This window comes from Pararge aegeria, chromosome 1, assembly GCF_905163445.1.
Source record: "Pararge aegeria chromosome 1, ilParAegt1.1, whole genome shotgun sequence".
NCBI lineage: Eukaryota > Metazoa > Arthropoda > Insecta > Lepidoptera > Nymphalidae > Pararge > Pararge aegeria.
In genome coordinates this window covers 19,336,718-19,364,371 of record NC_053180.1, presented here as the reverse complement: position 1 = coordinate 19,364,371, position 27,654 = coordinate 19,336,718, and the positions used below count along the sequence as shown (strand labels likewise).

The following is a 27,654-nucleotide window of genomic DNA, read 5'->3' as shown; positions in this document are numbered from 1 at the left end:
ATTAAATTACATGTAAGGGCTTCGCTCCTGCGCCCTAATGTGACTTATATATCATATTTTAGCACTAAACATCTTCCTTCGAGCTGGTGTTGCGTGCTTGCGTGCTACCTTTGAAAGTTGCAATAAAAAATTATAAACTTCGCTAGACCGACGCAGGTTCTTCTGGCGCCATCTAGTTAGAGTCAATGGATACCGCCAGAAGTGGAAATTAGGTGAAGAGTATTACAACACAAATATTTTCCAATTATGGGAATCGAACCCACGGCATTGGACTCAGAAAGCAGGGTCGCTGCCCACTGCGCCAGTCGGCCATCGATATAATATTCATTGTATAAGTATTACTGGATATTGTATCTCGTTCGCAGGGCGAATGGCAAACCAGAGAGAAGAAGAAAAAGAAGCCGCCGGCGGCCGCGGGCAACGGCGACGTGGAGCCGCCGCGAGAGGCGCCGCGCTCGCGCTCCGGGCCGCGCACACGTGAGTGTACTCTGCGCCCCAACACCACATGCGGTGCACCTCTTAAGACTACCTCGACTACAGCGATATATATGAGTACCTTCAAATCAAGAGTGAATAGGCATCTTCTAGGCAAGCGCGCTCCACCTTATGCTGCATCATCGCTTACCATCAGGTGTGATTGCGCAAGTCTCGTCTATAAACATAAAAAAAAAAAAAAATTACATGAAAATTTTAAGAAAGATTCTTATAATTTTCATGTCAACTCTTTCTTGGTTTAATTTTTTTTTTTTCATATTTGACTTTGAGTCCTCTGAAGATGGCAGAAAAAGAGTGTATTATTGGTTATTTTAGAGGGTCATATTTTCTAAAGTGTACATTCATCGACTCAACTTGGATTTTACAAAAAAGTTTATTACAGGGAATACATTTGTATGGAGAATCCCCTCTTAAGTGAAACTCTGACAGTGGTTTTATTTTTGAAGTGAAAATGGATGCATATGGAATTGTTTTCATATGCATATTAAGTTAAGTTGTAAAGAACACCAGATTCCACTAGAACGAGAAGTATACTTTGTCGCCAGTGGTGTGCACTTCATACATGCACAAAAGTACTGCCTACCCTAAATATTTTGTATAACTCATAAATGCGAAGGATTTTCCCATTTTATGGCATCTTCCTTCCTATGTTGATACCGGTGGCGTGGCACTTCATACATGCACAAAAACACTGCCTCTCCTAAAATTTATATATAATTCGTATCCAAGGAGGATTTTTGCACTTTTATGCAATTTTCCTGCTGTATGCATAAGATGAGTAAAAAACCCAGTGCACGCCACTGGTTCATACCCTGTGCCCGCCACTGTGTGTCACTTGAGTAGTCTAAAGGATACGCTGACTTGAAATATAATGTATTTGTACGAATGTGTCGGTGGCGCAGGACGCGGCGAAGGCGAGGGTTCAATGCGTGGGCGGGGCTCCGGGCGTGGGCGGGGCGGCGCGCGCGGAGGTCGCGGCGCTGGGCGTGGCGCCCGGCGCGGCGGCACGTCGCGCCCGCACGCGCAGCGCAACGACGCCGACTGGCCGCACGCGCCCGACACCGGTACTTATATACACCCACACACACACATGTACATTCCTCACACAAGCAGCTTATTGTTGTTTTAGTACTTTTAATTATTTTAACAATCACACACAATGCAGTCCAGTCCATTTGGTCTGCAGATTAATTGGCAAACAAATGTCAGGTCGTGAACATTTTGAATGAGTTCAGGTTAGGGTATTTACAGGTAAACAAAATATTTTGTTTTAATTTTTTACAGAGGAAAAAAATTAATAATTTATTCCAAATTTAGCTGAAAAAAATGTTGATTACCCTAGGTGAACAGCCTGGCATTCGTTTGTTTACAATTTAGTCCGTGGATAAAATGGCAGCAGTTAAATTTCATCCGACGAACTTTTTTTACAAGATCATGCTAGCAGCCGATGCATAATCGCGTAAGGATACAGCTGATGCTTATTTACCAGCTCAGTATGACATAACTTTTTTCATTATTTTATTTTTTTGTTTTATTTTGCCTCCTGCTACATGATGCAACTGACGATCGGTTCACTTATAAGTCATATAAGATCAACTTAAAACGCTAGCATCAGCCGGCCTTCTATAACTTTAGTATTTGCAAAGCTACCTTCCGGACTGACACTTAAATACTGCCTTATGTAAACTGCTTATGTCTGTGTTTTTTTTATTCTTCTTCTGTATTTTTTGTGTGCACATAAAGAGTAGAAATAAATAAATAAGATGAGGCACACATTTTAGTGACTTACTGGTTATACATATAGATCGTCTAGCGCTAAGCGACTTATTCTAAATTCCCGTTAATATATTATTGTTATAATTCGCGTGCTCGTTCGCGGCGACAAAGTGACGCGTACACAATAATTCTAGTCTCTTGTTTCGAGAATTTGTATTAAATTAAGTGCGAAGAAGCGAAGTTAGTCTGGGCTGTTCAAATATTTTTTGTCATGTCGTAGGTGGCAACATCGACTCCTTTCCCGCCACAGAAGAATGGGACAACGAGGAGTGGTCCGGCTCCCTCTCAGACACCAAGGTAACTATTATCCACGATATTTATTCATTAAAAAAAAAAAACATTGTATTGTGATTGCTCTAAGGTCTTACACCCTTACTACACCTATATTTTATAATAAGAATTCATTATCTTGTACACAATTTCACATTCACCTAAAGCCTGCACCGTTGAAGGGAAGTTTTCGAACGCGCGTTTTAAGGAGGGGACTTAAATTAAGTAAAAGCGTAACGAGCAAGCGAGCGTATACGAACCAAATGCGTAGAAAGCTTCGCCTTCTTTGAGGTGCCAAGACACCAAAGTTATTTATATTATGCCCGCCCGTTTCTGATATGAGACTGGTGAAAATTCAATTCGTTGCCTCCCTCTATACTTTTTTTAGAAAACAACCAAACATTGCTTCATACAATAACGCTTCAGAAAACAATAAGGTGGACTATACTTACTTACCGTGCATGCCAACCCCACGACGTGACGCCACCCTTGACGTACCCATTGTTGTGTTATAACGAAATGTCCACCATCCATTGATACTTTGGCCCTGATATTTAAAAATACATAGGCATGATAATATGCTATTCATATAACTTCGTTCAGGAATTGGATTAAAATAAATTTGGGATTTAAAGAACAATGGCGAAAAAATTGTTGATAGAATTCGTAAGAGTCTACAAAATGTGACTAATACAGATTTGGAAAAAATATTTTCTTATATTTTTTCAAATAGTCTTATTCTGGAAACCAATTGTCTGTCCTAAATAATATTATCTGTGAGCAACAGCAATTGGCGCTGAGTTTTTTCAGTACTGTGTACCAACCTCAGAAAAATGTATCTTTAATCTGTGGTGCGGAACTTTAATTATCTATATAATTAAAGTTCCGGTTTGCCTAATGAAAATCATTTTATGCCTCCTCCTTTAGCTGAGATGCAGATAGTGTTAATTTTAATTTTGAACTTATCTTTTATCTTGTGATTAAAACCTTGATCTGTCTATAAAAACACTACACGAAATGATCAACGTAAGATTTTAAAACTTACAGATCGTTAAGAGCATCTTAGGTAATCAGAACTTCGTCCAGGAATTAAACAGATGGAAAAATATTACTCTGATGCTTAACCCCGGATAGATAATTATTCTTGGAAATAAAAATAGAATTATAGTTAATTGTTGAGCGTTTTCATTTGTAAATAAATACATGTTATAATAATTACTGACGGTCTGAATATTTGACGGCCGATTGGCGCATTTTGCAGAGACCCTGCTTTCTGAGACCAAGGCCGTGGGTTCGATTCCCACCACTGGAAAATGTTTGTGTGATGTCTAAATAATGATGAGCATGAATTTTTTCAGTGTCTGGGTGTTTATATGTATATTCTAAGTATTTATGTATATTATTCATAAAAATATTTAGTCATCTTAGTACCCATAGCACAAGCTACTCTCTGGGGCTAGATGGAGATGTGTATTGTCGTAGTATATTTATTTATTTAATTACGTCCCGTCCCGTCTTGTCCGATTTGAATCACGCTTCGTATCAGCGAGCATAATATAAAAAGCACTGCATTCACACAACACTGCATGATTTTTTCCCAAATATAAGAATTCGCTATCGTCACGCATATAATCATTCCTTGGTATAATGAGTGTTTTTTCGCTCTACATTGGTATGTATTTTTAGGTGTTCACGCCGAGCGTTAGCGGGCAGAACGCTCTCACGGATTCGGAACCGGCCCCCGTTGTTCCATCTACTGTAAGTTGATTGTTGACGGCGAACTTGCAAGGATTATTGCTTCCAAATTATGTGTGAGGAGACCGAAGACGATTGCGGTCGAAGAATGCGTTGTGCCGGGAATGCGTTTACGTACATCTGGCACCACGGGACGCCACTCGTGTCGATTTAAAACGAATCCATGGTATTTTTATGCCGTGATGCCATATAATGTATGATTTACTCGAATAGACATTTGGGAACGAAAGGTTACCCGATGATATTCCGACCGACCGGGGAAGGTACTTTTAGCGTATTATTTAGACGATGTTATTAAACATCTTCTTAAATAGCAGACTTCGAATACTATTTATTTATTTGAACGGACAATGGGGAGTGATGTGGATTCGATGATAAAATTTTGGTGACTACTATTGTTAGGTATTTCAAGTCTTTGAAATATTGTATACACGCATGGCGTCGTGTATGGTGGGGTGGACTTATTGGCATGCACTTCATGCATATATAACAGCACTGCCTACCGTAAAGATTTTTTAAATACCTTTATAGATAAATTCATGTTCCGACTGTTGTGGAACGTAAGTTACTGAATACAAGCCCGTGCCGCCACTCAGCTCTTCATTTTACAGATGAAACAAAGAAACAACAAAACTAACTCAAGTTTTCAAATCGCTTGACGACTAATATAAAAATGGCTTTGCTGAACATATACAAAAATGGGAAATAAATAACGAATGCTTTTGTAAAAAATAACGAATGAATAACTGAGAATGCTTTATTAAAGAGTGAGATCAACAGGAGCTTTTATTCTTAATACTGTGCCGGTTAAACTTTAGCGGCCAATAATAGAGTTAAAAGAGTATTTCTGTTTGCTAGTTAAAAGCCAATTTATTTGTGCGTAAAGTGCGAATGTAAGAAGCATTAAAAGCGATAAAAAAATCTGAATTCAAGAAAGTGCATAATCGTTTTTAAATAATTTGGCTCCCAATATTTAAAAAAAAAAACTAGACATTTTCTGCAAAGTTTTGAGTGGGAATGTAAAATATCTAGTTCATTATTGATTGAAGTTCGGCCGCTCTACAAAATTAAACGTCGTGTCTTGATTGACCTTATAAGCCTTGTAATAAAGGTCAATTTCTTCGTAAGTTATACAATTGGCACTCTCGATGGAACGTTTTTGAATAAAAACTCAATAGTACAGAATTTGCGAGGTTAGCGAATCTCCAGTAGGTTATCCATTTTGCTTTAACGTAAGCAAAATTGTAAAATGTTAGAATGTAATCGATCGAGTAAACACAAATACAACAGCGGAAATGATAGCGAAGGCAGTAGGTATACAACGTGTTACCGAATTACGAAATCCTGTTGAAGGAAATTATATTTAATAATTAATTACTCTGTACAAATAATAAAAGAAAAGAAACATTTATTTTAACATACAAAATAATTCAAAACATGTTAAGTGTTTCCTTATGACAACCCTATTGAAGATAGAACACCGACACGTGCATAGTACCTACGTTACGCGTCGCGTACATAATAAAGTGGCAGGAGTCATTTGATTTTAATTTTGCATGTGATGTTAGGGCTGCCTCTGATTTCTTTCAGGGAAAACTATGGCAGTGGTTTACTCAAAAACTATGAGCGTTTCGGTTTCACAGATAAATCTCAGATACAGTAAATAATGTACCTCTATAGCCTCGTAATATTTTGGTTTTCAGTTATACGTTGTATAACATAAATCGCACATGCACGTGACAATATTATCTCCTACTAATTGTGCTCTTATTTTAGGCAATCAAAAAAACAAACGTAGTTAGGAAATCTTACAAGCCAGTTCGGCTATTAAGAGTCTCTGTACAAGAATGTCACACCTCACATGTCCAGATGATTTTCGAACATAAAGTCAAAACGACACATTGAAAAGGACCTTATGTAACTTGGTTTAAAGTCGTTTCCCCTAGCAATACTAATTGTTATTTGACAAATTTCCCGCCAGTGGCGCTGGATGAAGATGTATCGACGAACTTGAACTTTAACACAATGAGATTAAGGTTTATCTTACGTAAACGCTTGCGAGGTATGCTTTCTCTGGAACTTTAAATATTACGGTACTGCGTTTGCGAGATATTTTACACATTTGCTAAAATGTCCGGCTAGTGTATTTAGTATTAAGTTGTAGGAAGCTTGCCCGATAAACACTTTTGCTGACTAAAATCCTTTTGAGGTGCTTTTTTTTAATATGTTTGAGGAGTAATACTCAAAATGTATATGTCGCGTGTTTAAGCTTCGTTAATCTGTTTTCTATGAGATCTTAAGTATTTTTCGAGCTAACAGCTGAGTAAAAGATTATTTTACGACTTTAAAGTGACATGCATAAGGTTCACTTTACTCTGTCGTTAAAGTCGATATATGTCGATAGCTGACTGAGTGCAGATTCGTTTAACAAATGATATTAAAGCTAAGACACAGCAACATGGTGTTGACAAAATACCAGCGTTGTGAGCAGTGGCCTGCATAGATGGTATGCACAGGGTATGCAGATGATATAAAATGAAGAAAATATTCAGTATGAGCTATAAATACTTAAGGGTAGGATTTTCATAACTGTTACAATGCCTATCCTTAAGTTTTTTAAAACTCGAACTGGAGATTTTTTCTTAATTTTATATCATCTGCATACCCTGTGCATACCCTCTATGCACGCCACTGATTGTGAGTATTTTCAGTCAGCTGAGTTTCCTGAACTTTTTTTATTAGCAAAACATAACTAATATCTGATTGTGATTACATTAGTATCCGCTGCAGTTAGCTGAGTGAGAACCTTTTTATTAGCAAAACATAACTAATATACTAGCTTATATATACTGGTTATACATATAATATTATACAACAAGATTATAAGTAACTTTGTATGCAAGTCTGTGTTGTTCTGGTAAATAAATATATTCTGTTACGATAATGTGTAACGATGTGAGATCCATATGTAATTCCCATAAGTTTTGCACCCTTAGCGCAGTTGTAGCACTGTAGATATTATAAGCGAGAGTTTCCGGGTTCAAACTTAAGAAATTTCCGAGAAATATAAGAATTATCTCTGGAGGCTTCGGCCGTGGCTAAGTTCATCACACCGATAAAGAAGTGCGGCCAAGGGATTTAGCGTTTCGGTACGATGACGCGTCTAAACCGACTAGACTGCGTCTTCCCTTAACTCCAGTAGCCTTAGAACAAGATTTGCTGGCTCGCCATCGAGGAGTCGTTTTCGTAGATGGGTAATACTTGAAAATCTGAGTAAAATTATAGATCTTATGTTTATAATATTAAACTTAAAATTTCTTTCGCTCGGGCTTTTGACAGAACGTTTGTTTTTCAAAAATCGGAAGTACAGGTTTCGCAACCCAACCCTAACGCGAGTGACATTCGGTTTATTTTACCTTGACCAAAGTTTCACCATAACGTGTATATATGGTCTTTATTTATGAATACTTCGCTAGCGCGATGTAAAATCATTGTGGCGCCATCTAGTTAGCTTATGTGGAGATCGCCACAATTCAGAGTATTAATCTTGTACTAAGGCTATAGGTGAGATTTCAGTCGACTTTTAACATAAAAAAAGTTTTCTAACCCCTAACTTTGACGATTATAGACAGTAAACTAGCTAACTCAGCGGGTGCTATGCCGCCAGTCCGCGCCTCTGGGTCGAACCCCAGGGGCCGACTGGTTGTAGTATAAGTAACGCGTTTGTTTGCAGGAGGACTGGGAGTGTGGGGCGGAGGCGAACGGCCCGCGCGAGCCGCAAATACCGACCTACACGTACCACAACACGCAGCAGCACATACCTGTGAGTCATCATCATAATAAAACCGTTACTGGCCCACTGCAGGGCACGGCTCTTCTCTCATAATAAGTGCTTAGGCCGTAGTCCACCACGCTGGCCAAGTGCGGATTGGTGGACTTATAGGGAACTCTCGGGCATGCAGTTTTCCTCACTATGTTTTTCCTTACAGTTAAAGCAAGTAATATTTTAAATTTCGAATAGTTGGAGGTGCGTACCGTTTTCGTCAATAAAATAAAATTGAAAACTTTAGGGAAAGGAACTTTAGGAAAACTAATATTTAGAATCATGTCCCATCGCCGGCGATCAGCGAGAAGCTAATAAAGCTGGAAACTTGACTTTGACACTTTGATTTTGACTTTGAAAAGCATTTTCTACCAGTTAGCTGGTGAAAAATGCTGCTTTGCGAGTCAAAAACGAGTGTAGGTTGGCAAACACAAAACTTATGGTATTATAAAGAATTAAATGAAGTATATATAGGGATATTGTTTGAAGATACATAATACAAATAGATGTGCATATAAAAGATTAAAAAAATATATACTAAAACTACATACACATATACATATGTCAATATCATATAACTAATGGATATAAATATAAAAAATGCTTCTTGACCTGTCTTTTAAACGAGGGTCTAGTAGGAACTCTCTAGTGTTTGTGAGAAATGAGTGTATAATTTCGGTAGATTTGTCGCTCGGCTATAAGTGAGTGTGTGAGTGCCGAAGAGATATACACCTCTGATAAAAGAGTCTGAGCTAGTTTTATATTTTATTTTACCAAAACAACTTTGTTCATATAAAATTGTATTTTTACAGCAAATGGGCAATGCAAATAACGTGGTGACCGGCGCTCCGCCCGCCGTGCCCAAGACTGAACCGCCCGAGACATACGTGCCTCAACATCATCCGGTTCAGGTATGCGCGAATAGCGACGAAACTTACTCACCCACTATTAACCTTTAGTAATGTCGATGTAATAAGTGAGACTGTTTAGATGTTAAATCTCTGAAAAACAAAATTCGTAAAAATCCTTATACTAAAAATGAGGTTTGATGTTTTGAGGTTTGAACTTTAATAATTATGTATTAATATATTATACGTGTTATTAATAATATTCAGCTTATAGACGCTATATAGATGTTGTAGTTGTAGAAAATGGCTATAAGGTCCAGGCTGGTTCAAAGGAATTTTTCACTAGAAATTTCAATATCTTGGCCCGACTTATGAATGGAACCCTTGTGATCCGTAGTCGGTAATGCCAGTCGGCCTGACCTACGAGGCAGGTTCAGCGAATAGCTGTTTGACGTACCGCTCTGTAGTGCTCATTCAATTAAGGAATTTATAATATAGGTATACTATATAATAATACTTTGAATGTCACACTACAGTTCCAAACGTAGAATAGAGAAAAGAGAAAAGAGAGAGCAAGGTGTCATATGGAGGACTTTGCACACCGTACACATTTGTTGCATATGTGCATTGTTGCCAAATATATCAGTGTTTTCTCTACATATAAGGTACATGTGAAACCGAATTACGAAATAGTAATGAAGGATAAGTAATCACCCTGTAAAAATCTTTAATCAAAAGAATTATGTTTATTTTTTCATACAAACTAATTCAAAATATGTTAAGTGTTTACATATGACAACCCTAATGAAGATATAATAAAGTGACAGGAGTCACATGATTTTAATTTTGCATGTTATATTAGGGATGTATCTGATTTCTTTCTGGCAGTCGTTTACACAAAAACTATTAGGTATTCGGTTTCACAGATAAGTCTCAGATACAGTACATAATGTACTGGAGGTACATTAAAGTAAAATCTGTGAAGTATTATTTCGGTATATTTTATATTAATTTAATATTAAAATTTTATATTATTAATAAGTATGATTTTCTCTTTAGGAAGTATACATAATTAAGTGTTCTCATATGTAAATTAAATAACTGTTTTTGTCACGCAGCCAATGGGCATGTCGGGCAGCCTGAGTGCGGCGCAGACGCAGTACCTGTCTCAGCTCACGCAACAGACGCAGCGTCACGACGCCAGTATGTATATACCTGTACCTAGTAGTTAGCAAACTTACATCAGTAATAATCGCTGGTGCAGAAACGTACCGGAACGCTTAATAAATTTACTACTTTGTTATGTGATTATTCCAATCACATACCAAAGTAGTTGATTCATAATGATCTCGCGGGAATGATAATCTGAACACGGTATTTGAATTATATTATCTTTATGAAGCAGTGATAGCCTGGGGGGCCGAGTTCGAACTAACTTTTCTGAGCTATGTGCGTTCTAAGCAATAAAATATCATACTTCTAGAGTTAAAAAAAACCTGTAGGCCTGAGAGTTCTCCATAATATTTTCAAAGGTGTGTGGAGTCCACCAATCTGTACTGGGCCAGCGTGGTGGACTACTGCCGGCCTTAACCCCTTCTCATTGTTAGAGGAGACTCGTGCCCTGTATTGGGCCCGCAATAAGTTGATATGATGATGTTGAAGATCTACGCAACGCCATCCAACAAAAGTCTTTATATGCATCTATGATCTGTAATGAAATTATTGTTTAATCGTATATTCCGTATCGCAGGTGTGTACACGAGTAACTACGGCGTGTACGGGGCTACGGATATTAGCACACAGCGGAAAACGCAGCGGGTCAGGGTGCCTCCGCCCTCAAAGGTTTTATTTTCTTTACTTATAAAGGTTTAATGAGGATTTATCTGCCTGTAAACTTAAAAACACTCACCCGACATCTTCGCGCCGGTGTCGTACGTGGCGACTAAGGGAATACAACAGAGAGCGGGCGGCAGGGTCCTCTGTGTACTACCATCTACAGCTTTCACCAACCTGCCTGCCCACCTTTCAACATGGTGATTATGGGCAAACCCTCCCCTTGAGAGAGGCCTATAGTCCAGCAGTAGACTGAGTCCAGCAGTTATTGATCAATTGAAATATTTTTGTATGAAACCAAATCGTTGTGTAAATAAACGCCTAAATACCCATTCTTCGTTCTTCTTCAGTTTTAAGTTCAATGAAAACTTATGGTAAATTTTGTTATTATTAGATACCATCAACAGCGGTGGAGATGCCGGGCGGTACAGAGAACAGTGGCAGCATGTTCCTCGACGTGCAATTCGGTGCTTTGGAGCCGGAAGCGCTACATGAAACGTCGCCCCAGTCAACGCACACGTCCCATCCCGTGCATCCTACGCATCAAACGCACCCCGCACATCCAACGCATCCCACGCACCCATCGCATCCCGCGCACCCAACGCATCCCGCGCACCCAACGCATCCCGCGCACCCAACGCATCCAACGCACCCAACGCACCCCACGGGCCAGCCCACGCACCCCGCGGTGCAGTCGTCACACCCAGCGGTACAGTCATCGCATCCAGCTGGACCGACGCACTCGACGGGGCATTCTGTTCAGCAGCCCACAGGGACACAGCAGCCTACGACACCGGTACAACCCGCCAAACAGGTGAATATACTTTTTATAATTTTATTAGTCTTTTTATAATAAAAGATAAAAAAAAAGGTCAACGGACGCAAAATATTACGTCATCACTACAGAGCACGGGTCTCCACCCAGAATAAATAGATAAAAAATATATACTACACAGGCATCGCCATCTAGCCCAAAATTAAGCGTAACTTGTGTTATGGGTACTAAGATAGCTTAAAAATAGTTGTATGAATATAATACACATTAATACTTAAAATACAACACCTAGACACTGAAAAACATTCATATAGAATGAGTAGGGTTTAAGCTGTAGTGGCCGTGGTAGCCGCTGGCCTAGTGCGGATTGGTGGACTTCGCTTGCAATTGTCATGTAGAACACTCAGGCATGCTGATTTCCTCACGATGTTTTCCTTCAACACTGAAGCTAGTGATATTTGATTGTTAAAACGCAACTTAACTTACAAAAGTTAGAGGTGCTGGCCGAGATTCTAACACCGCCATCCGAATGCGAAGCCGAAGTAAAAGTGCGTATTCCACGTAAAATTGCGTATCCCACGTAAATTGCGGGTGATCTAAGGTTGCCTTACAGTACTATTTTACTACAAGATTTGTTTACTCGTTTTCGAGTATACTCCCATGTTTTACTCCTATGTTCTAGTATTTCGAAATACTAGAATATAGGAGTAAAATGTCTATAGTAAAAAAAAAGGGCTTGCGCGAACCTCCCAGAAAGGACAACTGCCCATACCTTTTAAGAGGTTAGCCCGCTACCATTTAAGATTGCGTCTTCTTTCCCACCCTAACTTGTAGTGATATTAAAAAAAAACTGTTTTGCAGCAGGTGACGTCACAGCCGGAGCCGCAATCTGTGCAGCCAAGCCATGAAGCGACTGAAGCGCCTAGTAATAGCTATTCCAATACAAACAGTATGGTAATAATGCATTTCACATTAATCCATTCCCATATAACATAGACATAACATTCATCTTCCTGTCATTTTGACGACCTCCCTGGCGTAGCGGCGAGCGCTGCGGTTTTAAGTTTGAAGTCCCGGTTTCTTTTCCCGGCAGAGGAAATTTGGGATTTTATAAATTCAAATTTTTTCTCTGGTCTGGTGTTAGTTACCACCCTACCGACATAGCGATTAAGCTTATGGGTATAACATAACTGGCATATTCACTAACAGGCTACCATCCCGCGACCATCTAAGTCTGTATCATCACATACCACCAGCAGTGATTGCAGTGAAGGCTTAACTTGTAGGGATAAAAAAATCAAATTTGTTGTGAAGAAAAAGTAGTGTTACAAGTTCATATCATCTCCTCCACCCATGCCTGCCTGCTCACGATGAACAGTTCTCCTCTGAGAATGAGGTTGTAGGCCGTATTCCAACACGCTGCCCGGTGCGGTTTGGTAGAATTTACACGTATTTCAACGTTAATGAAAAGTCAGGCATGCCGGTTTTTGTAGGATATTTTGCTTCAACATTTGACCTTTATTAATGTATGTTTTAGCCGACTATCAGTAGTCTTACATATCCTGTATGCACGCCACTGCCACTAGGCTCTCTAACCCTTTTTTCTTATTAATATATATTTTTTTGTGATTGAATGATTGTGTTGTACAATCATTCGTTTGCATAAATAATTGTGTAAATGAACCGAGGTGGTTGCATTTATTTAGCGTTTACCAACTTAAAATACAGATAACCTTATTCTTTCAGTTAAGTGAGAGCTTATCAGCAGTAGAAACGGCGCCGACGAGTCAACCGGCCACGTCAGAGTCTGTAGTCACCAATAGCTCGTGTAAGTATTGATTATTAGACATTTCCACACGTGTTTTCCATTACTGCACTTCCAACGAGTAGGAGATGTGTGCCAGCAATGCTGCATCGGTGCCCCCGAAATTGTAGCTTAATTTTAACCCTACTGTAGGGCTTCCCAACCTGGCTGTAGAAAGAACAGAGGTGATTTGCGAGGCCATTCTCTTGTACTTACAAAAATTCAACAAAACAATTTGTGCCTTTCTACCTAGAGGCGTACTAACTAGAGGCGCCGTGACCAATTTGTAAACTTGCAAGTAATTAAAACTTTTGCTTCCCAATCGTCTCTCACGGATATTTTGATTGTGCCATATCTACGTGTAAAATGTTTAATGCAGCCAATAATTTCCTTCTTTGCAGCACTAGAAAAGCTATCAGCATCGATGAAGCAGCTAGGTGTGACAGGGGTGTCGGGCGTGTCTGGAGTATCAGGGGTGACTGGTGTGTCGGGGGTGACGGGTACTAATGAAGTGACGCCACAGCCTCAGGCGCATCACCATTACGCGCACCACAGGCCTAAGGTAATTTATAGCCGGAAAAAGACTATTTTCGATAGTTTACAATCGTCTTTAATCTATATAAACAACTTAACTCTACCTATCCTCTAAAGTTAGGTAGAGTTTAGTCTAGATAGATTAAAGAGCTTGTGAAGCGCGTACCATAGAGTATACATTGTATAAAAAATCACTCCAAACATTAAGTAGGACATTGCTTTACCCCCTTGTTGAACAATCTTCTATTTCACACTCCACTCACGTAATATAACAATAATTATTATAGTTTTTTTTTTAGTTCTGATATTTAATTTTTATTTTCCAAAAAAATTAATCTATCTTTTCATTTTGATTTAATTTTATTATTTAATTATATTTCTAATATTATTTATTTTAATTTTAATTTGTTAACTGTTTAATCGATGCACAATGTTTAATGTTTATGGGTAAAGCCTGATTGATATAAATGATGTTTATTGTTATTATTATTTGCACAGACAGTGGGACAACAAAACGTGTACGCGGCACATCACGCCGTGTCGCACCATCCGCCTGTCTACGGAGCGAACGTCTATGCGCCACAGGTAATGTTTTTGTGTTAAGTCGTTAAAAGCATGACCAGTTCGATTTCAGAATGATGCTTAAATAAGCATCATCAAGCTCCAACTACAAACTATACTTATCTAAGTAAAAAATACAACAAAAAGAAAAAGTTAAAGTTTGACATTATAGCGCTTACTTAACAATCGATATCGTTAGCTCAGTCAATCTTGATATAATTATGTTTTAGGTTTCATTGCTGTTTGTATCACAATTCACAGAAATGTCCAAACTTTTTTCTTGAAATAAATGGAACTAATATGTACTTAAGTAAAAATACTCTAATTTGGTGTAGCCAACATCTGAATAGGACCCGGTATCTGGACCTTACTACTATCACATAAAACAGTATTGCCAAGAATTTAATTTAATTTTATACATACCTTGCCATCCTATAAATAAGAACTTAAATTTTGAGATAGAAGTCAACAATATTCTAATGATACTGTTTAAGCGATGTTAGTAAGGCCCCAGAACGTAATATGCGTAAAAAGTGCAATTCTGGAGGTCTGTGTAGTCTTGCCCATAAAATAAAATGTAAATACAACCATACAAATGCAGTGAGAATCTCTCTGTAGAGCGAATTATGGCAAATTAAACTTAATAGTTATTGATAAAAGTATTACTTTTGTGTGGCGTGTAGGTGAACTCAACCAACGCATCCATGTCAGGCGCGTCCATCGCCAGCGCGTATCCGTCCAGCGTCACGCTCACACAGTACCAGCCGATCATTAACTCTTATCAGGTAAGTTAAGTTTTAGTGTATTTTTATAGTACTACTTGAGTAAGATCTAAGCATATCTGCTTACGATCTTCCGCTATCAACCACCTGAAGTGGCGAATCATTGCGTAAAATTTAATTTTTATTTACTACGACAACGCACACCACGCCATCTAGCCCCAAAGTAAGCGTAGCTTGTGTTATGGGTACTGAGATGTATGATGAATATTTTTATGAATAATATACATAAATACTTATAATATACATATAAACACCCAGACACTGATAAACATTCATGCTCATCACACAAACATTTTCCAGTTGTGGGAATCGAACCCACGGCCTTGGGCTCAGAAAGCAGGGTCGCTGCAAACTGCGCCAATCGGCCGTCAGAATAGGGCTACACTTCGCAGGGCATTCATGGAACAGGTCCTGCAACGTGTCGCCCTGTGCCCATCAACCTGAGGCGCGTTGGTGTTAAGGCTCATGTGAATATAATTACACCGACACCCACGCCCTTCAGATTGGAACACAGCATGGCAACTCAGCATTGCAAAAACGAGCTCGTTCGGGGAAGTACTACCGCGATATTTCTGCCGCCAAGCAGCATTGCGATGGTTTTCCACTTACCATTAGGTGGGCCATTTGCTTGGTCGGGAAACGTGCCGTCAAAAATCTATTTTGTAAAGTTAAACGTTATTTATATGATACAAATGATGATTATAAGTATTTATGTATGATATTCAGTAAATTATTCATCAAACATCTTAGTACTCATAACACAACACAAAATATATTGCCTGAATACATAAGCAGCGAGCTTTTTTTGACGGCCGATTGGCGCAGCGACTCTGCTTTCTGAGTCCAAGTCCGTGGGTTCGATTCCCACAACTGGAAAATGTTAGTGTGATGAATATGAATGTTTTTCAGTGTCTGGGTGTTTATCTGTATTTTATGTTATGTATATTATTCATAATAATATTTATCAGACATCTTAGTACCCATATCAAAAGCTACGCTTATTATGCGGCTTAATTGCGATTTGTTTCCTGTACTAATATATTTATGTACTTATTTTATTATAGCTTAGAGTAGCTTTTTATTATAATTGTTTGAATATTTTTTTTGCTTTTGATAATAAATTTAATAGCGCTATTAATAGGAAGGGACACTACGTAGTTTTTTTGTCGTTTCAGCAGCAACAAACGTCGTCGACGTCGGCAGTGTCGGCGGCGGCGTACGGCGGCAGTGCGCTGTACACCGCGGCGCCCTACACCGCGCCGCCCGCGCACCCCGCCGCGCCCTACCACCACCCGCCCAAACACCACAAGGAGACCACGCAACAGCCGCAGGTGACTTGTTACCACGGCCATCACTATTAAGTTCTTTGCCCGTTCGCGTTGAAATTTATATGTCTATGCATTTATCAATCGGCTTCTAAAACAAATAACCATTTTACAACTATTTGTAACGGTAACAGTAACAGTAATGGACAATATATGAGCTCCAATGTTCTGAATGCCTGTAGGACAGACCAAACGTAAATTTGACACGCGTAACAAAGAGCATATGGGGCAGTCTTTAATCATAACCATCCTGAAATATCTCATTTTACAAAACATCTTTTAGACAGCAAACATATCCATAGATCCAAACTATCGCATTTATAATATCACTTTAGATTACCGACCCACTACAGGGCACAGGTATCATGTAATGAGCATGAGAAAAGTTAAGCTTCGCCGGCCAAGTGCGGAGTGATAGACTTCACACGTCTTTGAGAACTTTATGGCAAACTTTCAGGCATGTAGGTTTTTGTTCCACGATGTTTTTCTTTACCTTTAAAGTGCTAAATTTTTAGATGCCTAGAACGCACATAACGCCGCAAAAGTTAGAGTACTATGGTTCGGATCCACTCCACCGCAAAATATATAATAATTTTATTATTCCTCCAATTTCTAGAACACTAAAAAAATATAACCTTAAATGCAATTAATAAAAACTTCAAGTTATATTTTAATTAAAAGTGTCTCCACTTACTTTTTTTTCAATCGGTTTTTCTGTTATTTCAGTATGAAAATAATTCAGTTGCATCAAGTAACAGTTTAACGAGTACGTCCACGACGCCGACGTCAACGGCCAAAGTTACGACCACGACAGGTGAGGCGGCATTATATTCATTATAATTTAGAGGGATTCCTCATGGGAATACCCATGAGGAATTCCTTTTAATCCATTATTCAGCTCAGTTGCCATACCAACAGTGATTATTGTTATGCAGAAAAACATGAATTAGTACTACAGATTTTTGTGACTACTCGTCAGTGAAATCACTACCACCATCTTTATATTGTCTGCCAAGCAACGTTGCTGGTGTATTTACAGGCACAGGGGGCTAATGTAGGATGTGGTCCTAACATGCCTTGCAAAGTTTTGCTCTGTTTATAGGCAATGGTGTTTTCATTTACCATCAGATGGGGCTATGTGCTTAGTCCGTAAATTATTCTAATAATAAGCTCATTATAATCGTTCCTCCGGCATACCCATGGCTGCGTATCTTTTAGACATTGGTAAAAACTGCACAAAATTCCGAACCGAACCGAATAATATAAAATAGATTTCTTTTCAATTGTAATTTTAATTTATTGTAATTATATTTCTTAATTTTTGATTTTAATGTTAATTATGGTTTTATCGAGTTTATTTTATATCAAGTTTAGTTAATATTTCTTTTTTTATATAATTTATGTTAATTTTACTATACAAAAGAAATTAAAAACCAAACATCGATGGTTTTCCTGCAAGTCTAGATGCTTGTATGTAACATTGAAAATCGTTTGTGCATCGGCAGTGAGCGGCGCGGTGAACTCGGGCGCGTCGTCGGCGTCCACGGGCAACTCGACGGGCGGCGCCAGTGCGGCGAACGCGGCGGGCTACGCGGGTGGCGCGCTGTACGGCGGCGCGTACGCGTACGACGAGCAGCTCATGCGCGGCGGACTGCCGCACCACATGGTGAGCGACGCACTCGAAACATTTGTTCCACCACTAGCTGTTGCGCACGACTTCGTAGCTATATTTAAGCATCAAAACAATGGATCTTATTGTTACGAGAATAAAGATCATATTTACCAACAATGCTTTAGCTTTTGGCAGAATCGCGTTCTGCGACTCTTAAGACGGCCGACATAAGACCTATTTTTCTTTAACGGCATAGAGTTTAAAATGCGAAAACGACTTCGATTGCGAGTAAGCAAATTTTGTACTAAGGCCACAGTTTGTTTTAGATAAATATAGGTTATTTTGACTTGATGCTGACCTAAACAGTGAACAAGATTAATTTATCGAATATTCATCTCAGTTTGGGTGCAAACTGTAATGGGTGTGTAAAATCTAGTTGCAGAACCAATTAGTGTATTAATTGCAGGGTGGATATTACGAAGTAGGCTACGGCACGCGGGAGGGTACCTTCGGACTGGGAGCGGGTGAGAGGTTCGGTCGGACGGACGCCGCCTCACCACAACAGGTATGATGAATACAATTTTGATTCTTGAAAGTTGTTCATTATTCTTATAATGCCTTAGCGACCATCTAGAGATAAGATACGCGCCATAAGAAAATTGGCTTCCCATTTTCTCGTCTAAATTCATAGAAATCGGACAAGTAAATGGTAGACAATGATCTCGTGGAGCGCATGCTAGGACAAAGGCTCAGATGGAAGCGCCTTCTATTAAGGAGTATGGCAGTTTAATCTTCATTTAATTACTCCACGGCACGGTACCTACCACGCTTGGCGTTTCGGATTTGGTCGTTTGGTCGTGGGTCGTTTACGATTATAAATCGTAACACTGTCGTCAGAGTGAATAAGAACTTATCGTTCATGTTTTAAAGTTCAAATATGCCTACACTTTTACAGCAGACAGCGTTCTTGACGAAACGAATAGTCCAGATTTAGTTTGACGTTATAATGTTTAGGTACTCGTTGATTAAGAGCTTGCGAATCTACTACAAATTCTGAGCCAGCTTAATCATTAAAAAGGTCCAAATCAGCCAAGACATGAAACAAGTAAACAAACAGATTTAACCCCTATGTAATATTTGTGTAGATTTGATTAAAAAAACCTATTGAAATATTCTATCTACAGGTCCCGGCCGCTTTACCTCCTGGCTACGCGTACTTCTACCAACCACCTCCCACTACATACCAGTACGGCGTGTCCTACCACCCTACGGTAAGATGAAGTCAAACTTAAAATCTTGGGTCAAATTTAAGAAAGATTTTATTAGACACAGTAATTAATATACGTACATTTTTGAATCTCGAATTTTTTTCTTGACTTTAAGACAAAAAATGCAACTTCAAGTTTAATAAAGGTTTTATTAGACATAAATTAATACATTATGTACATTTTGAAATGTCGAATATTTTTTTTTACTTTAAGACATCAAATGCAACACTTTTTGTTTCTCTTCTGGAATCCTTGATTAAATAGTTTGATCCTATTTTGTACACAAGGTTTCATGAATAGAAAAAAACTTCTTCATTCAGCTTCTTATCTATTAACACCATTCCTGCGGATGTCGACTAAGAGGAAATTATTGAGAAAATCAGTGCAGCAAAATTGTGCTAATGCTAAGATCTGCGATCACCAACCAGTCTGCACAGTGCAGGGTGGTGATTATGGGAAGTCCTTGGGAGAGGCCTTTAGTCCAGCATAGTGGACTGTCACAGGCTATTGATGAAGATCGAATTTGTAATTTTTTTTTCTTCTGTTCAGTACGGCGGTGGTTCGAGCGTGGGCGGTGTTGGCGGAGTCGGCGGAGTTGGGGGAGTGGGAGGTGTGGGCGGCGTGGGCGTAACCGCTGGCGGCAAGGTGTCAGCGTACTCGCAGCAGCAGCAACCGCCCTACGACGCGCAGGATTCGTACAAACCAGGTACAAGAGCCCCTATTGTAACTTATGTTATTTATTTTTTACTAGCTGTCGTCCGTTTTTATAACGATTTTTTTTTTTTACAAATCCCATGTGGGCCTTTGCTTTTACTGGGATAAAAAATAGCCTATGTAAATATAGCCTTTCAACTAACTCTCAAAAAATCAACTTGATTTTTTGCATAGAGTTAGATTAGATTAGTTAGGGCGTCAATGAAGGACAAACAGACAAGCATACTTTCGCATTTATAATATTAGTTTATTTTTTTTGCATCAGGTACCATATAAGAGACACAAAATATTTAGCTTAAAATTTATTATAAAACATATTGTGTAAATCACAATCTTAATATACTACATATACATGTTTAAAAAATCCTGTGTAATTCACACATACGGCTGAAGTGAAACTTCTGAAACGTAGCTTACGAGTTATTGAAATGGGTATAGATAGAGTCTCAGTAATATTAGGGTAAATGTAAGGTTTAGTATTTTTTACCAACCCTCAAATTATTTATTTCATACGACACCCGTGGGAAGAGTGGTGGTGACAACTATATTTTGATCTGCCGTCACTACAAGGCCTTTGCCGTGAATATTTTATGGAACACGGAACGTGACAATTTTAGATGGTATTGCAGGTGGACCATACACAGCTAATGCGAACAAAACGGCAGGTGCAGCGTCCGCGGAGTTAACCACTGCAATGTACGCGAAGACTCACGTCGCGCTGAACAAGGTTAACGTGAGTATTCTAACATCATCTACTTTGTATCTGTAGCTATATTTTTTACGATTTTGATCGCCTGGAAGAGATGTGATGTAGCAAATCTCTAAGATGTCCGAATAGGTTAAAAATTAAAACTAGCTTATAGAAAAATCCTATTACAATATTATGGATTACATAAGCGATAGCCAAACTAAATATTAATTGACTGTGAGATGGTGATAACAATAAAATCACTAAGTTTGTTGTGGTTTTCTTATAAGACCCTCAATTATGAAAGTGTATATATTCAGAATATTGCAAGCTTCATAACGCCTGTGATAGGCCTGATAAATAAAGAAAATTTGAATTTAGCAATAGGTCGCAAAATTGTGCCCGGTATCTAGTCTCCGTTAACAGGGATGTTGGGACTACATGCTTGTTGTATCCCACTGCAAAAATCCCAAACACAAGTTAGAAGCTTCGTTTAGAAAAAATAGTATTAGGTACTGCAGAGTAACGGTGCATATCTTCTTGCTTCTGCAATAAAACGTCTTTGTTCTTTTTATCAAAAACAATCCTGATATTTATTACCTGCTCATTCCAGAGTTACGAGAAGGCTGGATTCCACAGCGGCACCCCGCCGCCATTCGGGGCCGGCAGCCACCTCTACATCCCCGCGCCGCCGCACCACCACCCGCACCACCACGCGCCGCAGCAGCACCAGGTATGCCACCGCACCGTCCACATCCACTCTCATACCACCCACACCTATATAGCTATTTACACCATTTCGTTTTAGGTAAGTTAAAATAGTAGTGTAAGAGCAGATTGTGCCATCGGGCAGCGTTTGCTGGTGATGTCAGTGCCCTTCGCCGCCATGCAGACATACTTTCTGTATATTGCTTTAGTTGCCGGTACGAGAAGCCGGCAGGAACAATTTTTCTCCCCAGATAAAAAAAATATGTTTATCTTCTCCCACAGTTTTATCAACTGCCCGAGCACGAGTGGAAATAATATCCAAATAATAAAAGGAGGTAAACTTCTCCTATTGCCGTGCTAAAGCAGGTGGAGACGTTAATTTTATCCTTTGTCGGGGGATTTTTTGTCTCCTGCCTATTCACACACACTTAGTGTGTGTTTCTTTTATTTAGTATAGACAACCATACTAAATATTTTGAAGTTGTCGGCTTCGGCTTATTTCCTTGGTATTGAAGTCTATACCGGGTATTATACTTATATAGTCTTGCGGCCTATTATCATTCATCAAATTATTTTCGTGCTGGCCTGTTATTATTTATTCAAAAATACATACGTTGTACCATTAACGCTGGGTCTTTAAACGTAAATGGTTCCGCCTCCTTAGATTTGAAACGCTTACGCATACGCTTGCTCGTATTGTATCTATGTCAGGTTCGTTTTGATAAGACCGTTTCTGAATTCAGAATTTAGGTGTGTGTCTGCAAGATTCTGCTTCAATTGGCAGCATAATTGTTTAATTTTTAAAATAGCTAATTAGAATTGCGATTGAGGTTCACAGGGTTTTCTTAATCTATCTTCCTTTTACGGCGCTTAAAGAAAATTCGCTTCAAACATAATTGTACAGAACTATGTCTTTTATATTATATTAACACCACGTACATACCTACACCAGTTCACACATTATAAATTAGCATGTGGTTTGGTTATAGTGAATTATAATTTATATTATTATATTCTTAGACTTTGCTTTCATTTGTAGATGGATGGTCGGGTGAACAGTAGTCATAATAGGCGGGTAAGTTATACATATTATATGTTTATTTTGCACTCTCGTATGTTAGGGTTGCCAAAACTTGCGCTCGGCTAATTTCTGACCGTCCAAAATTTCACGATACAAGCCCAATTCCTTTAAACATAAAAATTGTCTATACTTTGACTTTATATCATAAACCACTCCCCACGTCCCACTGCGACGAGATATTTCTCTTGTAAGATTCGCTCCAAGGTCATGTGCCGTGTGTTCGTTAGCTCTGTGTGACTCATTTGATTTTGTCTTTTCACCTATTGGGAGGTCAACCCTTTATCAACAACATACTAGATGTTATGTCAATCGTCAAAGTGTCCGTCAAAAATAAGAGAATTCACTCAAATTGTGAGCCTATTTTCGCTAGGTATATATACTTAGCCAGTGTGCAACGTATATATACTTACTACAGGATAGTTTTTACATAAGATTAGGTATTTCTATGATCCTTTCTCTAAAACCCTTGCCAGTTTCGATATTTTCTCGTAAAGTTGGCAACCCTAATTATGTGTGTACACTCCGCAATGTTGATTTATATATGTATTTTATTTTATTATTTCTAAAGTATTACCCGCCTTGTTGTATTACCTGCGAATGTACCTATTTATGTTTGTTCGTATTTGTGTGATTTATCATTATCATCATAAGCTTATTAAATGTTACCAATGTACTGGGAATATACCTTTATTTCATAGTTTTTAATAGGAACAATGTAAAGCTTGGTACATATATCTGCTTTCTTCGTTGTTGATTGGCTTGAGTAACGAACCGTGTCTGACGGCTTAACGTGCTCATCGAATCACTGATGAAAGGTGAAAGTCAAATTCCATATTAGGTACCCCATCTAGTTTGATCAATGTTGTGCAAATTTCCAGCGATCGAGTAAGTAGGCTGTCTTCCAATTAAGTAACACAACCTTTTCTACGTATATTGTGCCATATATCTGTGCTAATTCGTAATAAAAATAAATAAAATGTTCTGTGACCCTTGTAAAAGTTGTTGGTCGCATGCGTTATTCCCATTGTTTTTTTGTATTGTCTATTTTATATATTTGCCTGCCTCTGTTAGTATGAAAAAAATCTCTCGCATTACTTTTTAGACTAAAGTATGTTAAACAGAAAAGATAGTAAAACAAAAGAAAATGTTAAAATATATAAGTAACAAGAGATATTTTTGTATTAATGTATGTTCTTACAATTTTTAAAAATACTTTAAACTAAAAAGTAATGACACGATTGATAACGTAATACGACAATTAGAAAAAAAAAATGGAAAATACATTGTCAAGAGGCTTTACATTCTAACCATACCATTAATTATATATTATCGATGTTGTACTTGTTTGTCCTTAACTATCTATCTAATATAATATTTAACCTATTGGTCAAATACTGCTTTTTGAGATTATTTTATATTTTATGTATGGATATGAACACTTTGTATGAACAACTGTTATCCGTTCAAAATTCTGGTAATGCTTACTACTTGAAATTGCTAGGTAGGCAAGGCAGCAAAATAAATAGCATGTCATTGGGGGAACTTTTTCAAATGACTGGAATACCCTTCTGACGTGATGAGTAAATTGAATATAAGGTCTGTGGATTGTGAAAAATTCTCGCAAAATAAAGGGAAAAATCTGGATTTCTTTTGGAAGTCAATGCCAACGCAATAGAATATTATTGAAAATGTTTGTGTCTCAAAACTAACAAGATATATACAATTTACTTGCCTTATTTAATAATTATTTTGTGCCATATTCGGTTCACACTGTAATTATATCACATAAAGTGGTAAAAAAGCTTTTATGTGGTAGCCCTGCTGGAGGCCAGTGGCTAAAACGGTATGATTTGTTGTTGCAGGAAAGCGGTTCTGGAGCGCGAACGGGTGCTGCCAAGCCGACGGCTAACAAGCCAACCTATTCCTCGCAGTCCTACTGGACGCCCAACTAGCGCTCTGTTGCTCACTCGGTAAGTACCGTCTGGATGCCTGGTAGTCTTCTACTATTCGCCATACCAGACCATTTGTACCGCGCACTTGCAAATTGTGGAACAATCTCTAAGAAAATTATAATTTAGGGTTATTCAAGGAGCGGATAAATAAGATCCTTAAAACCTGATGGCTCATTGGGTGCCGGTGATTACTTAACATCAGGTGATCCGCTCTATTGCCCACTATTAATATTTCATATGTCAAATGTCCTAAAGATAAGTTCTCGCGGTAGATGGCTACAAAACAAGAAATATACACTTTGGCGTATATAGTTAATTTAATATATTATTTATAGGATTGTTAATATTATATACGAAGTTTCAAAGCATCCGTTCATTCCATATGCTGCAATCTTAATTTGAACCGGTTGGTTTTCGCATTTCCACTTCTGGTCTGTAGTACGTACGCATCCCTGTCTTATTGGCTTATCTATACTACTACAGAAGGATTTTCTGTTTGTTTGTGTGTACCCAATAGGCTCCGAAAATTCTAGACCCATTGTAACTATTCCTTCGCCGATAGAAAGCTAAATCAAGAAGTAACAAAGGCTATAATTTATGTTACGAAAAAAAATAGAATCTGTCACGCTAAGCGTTAACGAGACTAATTTAAACTATGCCGATCAGGTTTTATGGTATTATCATTAATGAAAAACTTTTGTTTTACAAATTTTTCTAGTGTCAATACTTGTAGAGAAATCACTGAACAAAGTTTTATTGCAAAACAACCATATCTGCTACCATTTCAACATACTACATAAAGTGGATCCCAGATCAGAAAGAAAAAGATCTATTCTCGATATAATTATATATTAAGCAATAATGACACATTCACCAAATCACATTACAAATGTAAATGTAAAGTCAGTATTAGTTAGCTATTAGTTAGTTAACTTCTTGTTATTGGTTAACTTGTTGTTCACTTTTGGATAGTTTAATAAACATAATGATAGTGTATAATCAGTACATGTTTGAAATATAAGGTATTTTCATAAAAACATTTCTAAATTTAAGAATAAATGTGACTAATACATAATTTAAACATTAGAAGTAAGAATAAACTTACAGTCCAATACACTAGGTTATATAAAATTCATAATTTGTTTAAAGTAAGTTGCATACTATTCTACAATAAACTACCCATTGTACTTTTTATTTCTCCACATCTTGGAGATGTCTATTAAAAAGTTCAAAGTTTGTATTAAACGTAAGCTTATAGAAAAGTCCTATTATAGTATAAAGGACTACGTAACCGAAAAAAAGCTTGAAACCCTCGTAGCTTTAGTTTTAAGTTAACGAATATGGTTATCGCCATTATATCACTACTGTGTAATTCTCATGTATAAAACGCTCAAAACAATACAGTGTAATAAAATTTCCAGGCTCTCAACACAGATAGACACGTGTACATAGAAGGCGACCGCTAACCTCAACTCACCTGCCGACTGGCTCGGCCGAGCACGCTCCGGGCCCGGCACGTGCCCGCTCCGGGCTTGTGCACGCGTCTCTCACCTCACGTGTAATCATGTTGTGTCTACAGCCCCCGCGCCACGAGACACCCGCACCGTAGTAAGACTCGCTAACTCATAAGAATCACGCGCACGCATGCGTCCGCAACGTCCTTTAGTTCTTGTTATTAAGATTCTCGCTCGCGGCGTTCTGACGCGTTTCTAATGTGTCAATTTGTATCGAAGTATTTAAAAGTAATAATTGTAATTGATAGTGTATAGGTCGGATTGTAAATGCTCTCATTAATTAAAAAAAAAAGTTATTAACTAAACGCGAGCGAACGCCGCGCGACTAGTTTAGTGTTACGTTTTTAGACGCGCACAGCTCGTGTGCAGCCCCTGTATAAAGTATAGCGTGTACGGACGCACGTGTGCGTGCTTGCGCGGAGTCTCGAGTGCGCGCGTGCGCACGCATCCTTAATTTTTTTTATTTTAGTGAATCGTGTAAGAAACCGCCCCTCCTGATTCTATGTTATGTGCGTGATATATTATATAACTATACATTAAAAAACAGACAGTTCGTGTATCTATTTAAACGTGTAACTGATATTGTAAAATAAAATGAAAGGTAATAATTGAGAAAAAGGTAAACTATGTTAATATACTTGTTTTATTTTGAAATTCCTAGTGTATTTAGGCGGCGGGGCGCGGCGTCTTTTTAGTATACATTTTTATAAAACGCTGCGTATGAACGCGAGATTAGGTTAGTTAGCAATTATCCGGGTTGTTTTAAGGCGGGCACACTGGGGCCAAATCGTTCGTGTTCCTGTGCATTGCTCTTGGTGTGCCTCGGCTTAAGGCTCGCCGCACCCCGCCGCGCCTCGTTTTTGAGTCCGCTCCTTTAGGTTACATTTTTCTTTAAATAAATTTACAGTAGTGCTACATTTATCGTTATCTATAAAATATGTATTGTATATGTATGTAAGTGTTTGGTGCGCTATGCGCGCCTGGACGCCTGTATTTAGTTGTCATACTTTTTGTAATTACATATTATTATTAATATTATTAAAATGACGTCATAGTTCGTCGACTGTAATGTAACAACGTATTGATAATCGAGGTCTTTTTTATCGTGAAAGAATGCTGAGATGATCTCGCGGGCATTTGAAAGTATGAGGGAAATACACTTATTGGAACAAGACCTTGCTGTTTTATTTTTTTTACTTTTACAAAATATCAGATCCTGACATTTGAAATTGGCGTTTTGTCGTACTGGCTATTTTGATCTCTCTTCTTTGGTAAGGAATTTAAATTTAATATTTATTATTTACACCTATTTACTCCTGCTTTTCTGTTTTGAAAACCCTAATTCAATGTTTTCTCCTCTTTTGGCTTTTTCTTTGCATCACTCATCGTTTACAAAATGAAAACTTGAAATATCGCGGTATTTACGAGTACGAGTTCCGTTTTGGCACCATTGCTGCAGAAACGGCTCGAAGGATTAATGGTTTATTTGTATGGCGGCGGTTGTGGCGCAAACGTTTTTGTTTTCGTTCTGGTAAT

The 27,654-nt window shown here is 38.3% G+C and overlaps 1 protein-coding gene across 6 annotated transcripts in view; it reads left to right on the top strand.

Moving 5' to 3' along the window:
- LOC120637430 (protein lingerer-like) overlaps positions 1-27,292 on the top strand; it is a 35,572-nt gene extending 8,280 nt beyond the window's left edge. For 4 of the 6 annotated variants that reach the window (XM_039909276.1, XM_039909284.1, XM_039909300.1 and 1 more), the window contains exons 5-29: positions 366-477; positions 1,398-1,559; positions 2,492-2,568; positions 4,228-4,299; positions 8,030-8,119; positions 8,932-9,030; positions 10,086-10,170; positions 10,718-10,809; positions 11,195-11,614; positions 12,437-12,529; positions 13,322-13,403; positions 13,781-13,941; positions 14,412-14,498; positions 15,158-15,259; positions 16,432-16,587; positions 17,308-17,395; positions 18,087-18,247; positions 18,660-18,758; positions 19,378-19,464; positions 20,011-20,167; positions 20,805-20,908; positions 21,477-21,596; positions 22,611-22,646; positions 24,515-24,622; positions 26,026-27,292. In XM_039909276.1, the coding sequence (XP_039765210.1) occupies positions 366-477; positions 1,398-1,559; positions 2,492-2,568; positions 4,228-4,299; positions 8,030-8,119; positions 8,932-9,030; positions 10,086-10,170; positions 10,718-10,809; positions 11,195-11,614; positions 12,437-12,529; positions 13,322-13,403; positions 13,781-13,941; positions 14,412-14,498; positions 15,158-15,259; positions 16,432-16,587; positions 17,308-17,395; positions 18,087-18,247; positions 18,660-18,758; positions 19,378-19,464; positions 20,011-20,167; positions 20,805-20,908; positions 21,477-21,596; positions 22,611-22,646; positions 24,515-24,604 (2,832 nt within the window). In that variant the 3' untranslated portion in view covers positions 24,605-24,622; positions 26,026-27,292. The remainder of the gene's footprint in view (positions 1-365; positions 478-1,397; positions 1,560-2,491; positions 2,569-4,227; positions 4,300-8,029; positions 8,120-8,931; positions 9,031-10,085; positions 10,171-10,717; positions 10,810-11,194; positions 11,615-12,436; positions 12,530-13,321; positions 13,404-13,780; positions 13,942-14,411; positions 14,499-15,157; positions 15,260-16,431; positions 16,588-17,307; positions 17,396-18,086; positions 18,248-18,659; positions 18,759-19,377; positions 19,465-20,010; positions 20,168-20,804; positions 20,909-21,476; positions 21,597-22,610; positions 22,647-24,514; positions 24,623-26,025) is intronic. The other 2 variants (XM_039909308.1, XM_039909316.1) reach the window with 2 other exon arrangements.
- The last annotated feature ends 362 nt before the right edge of the window (positions 27,293-27,654 follow it).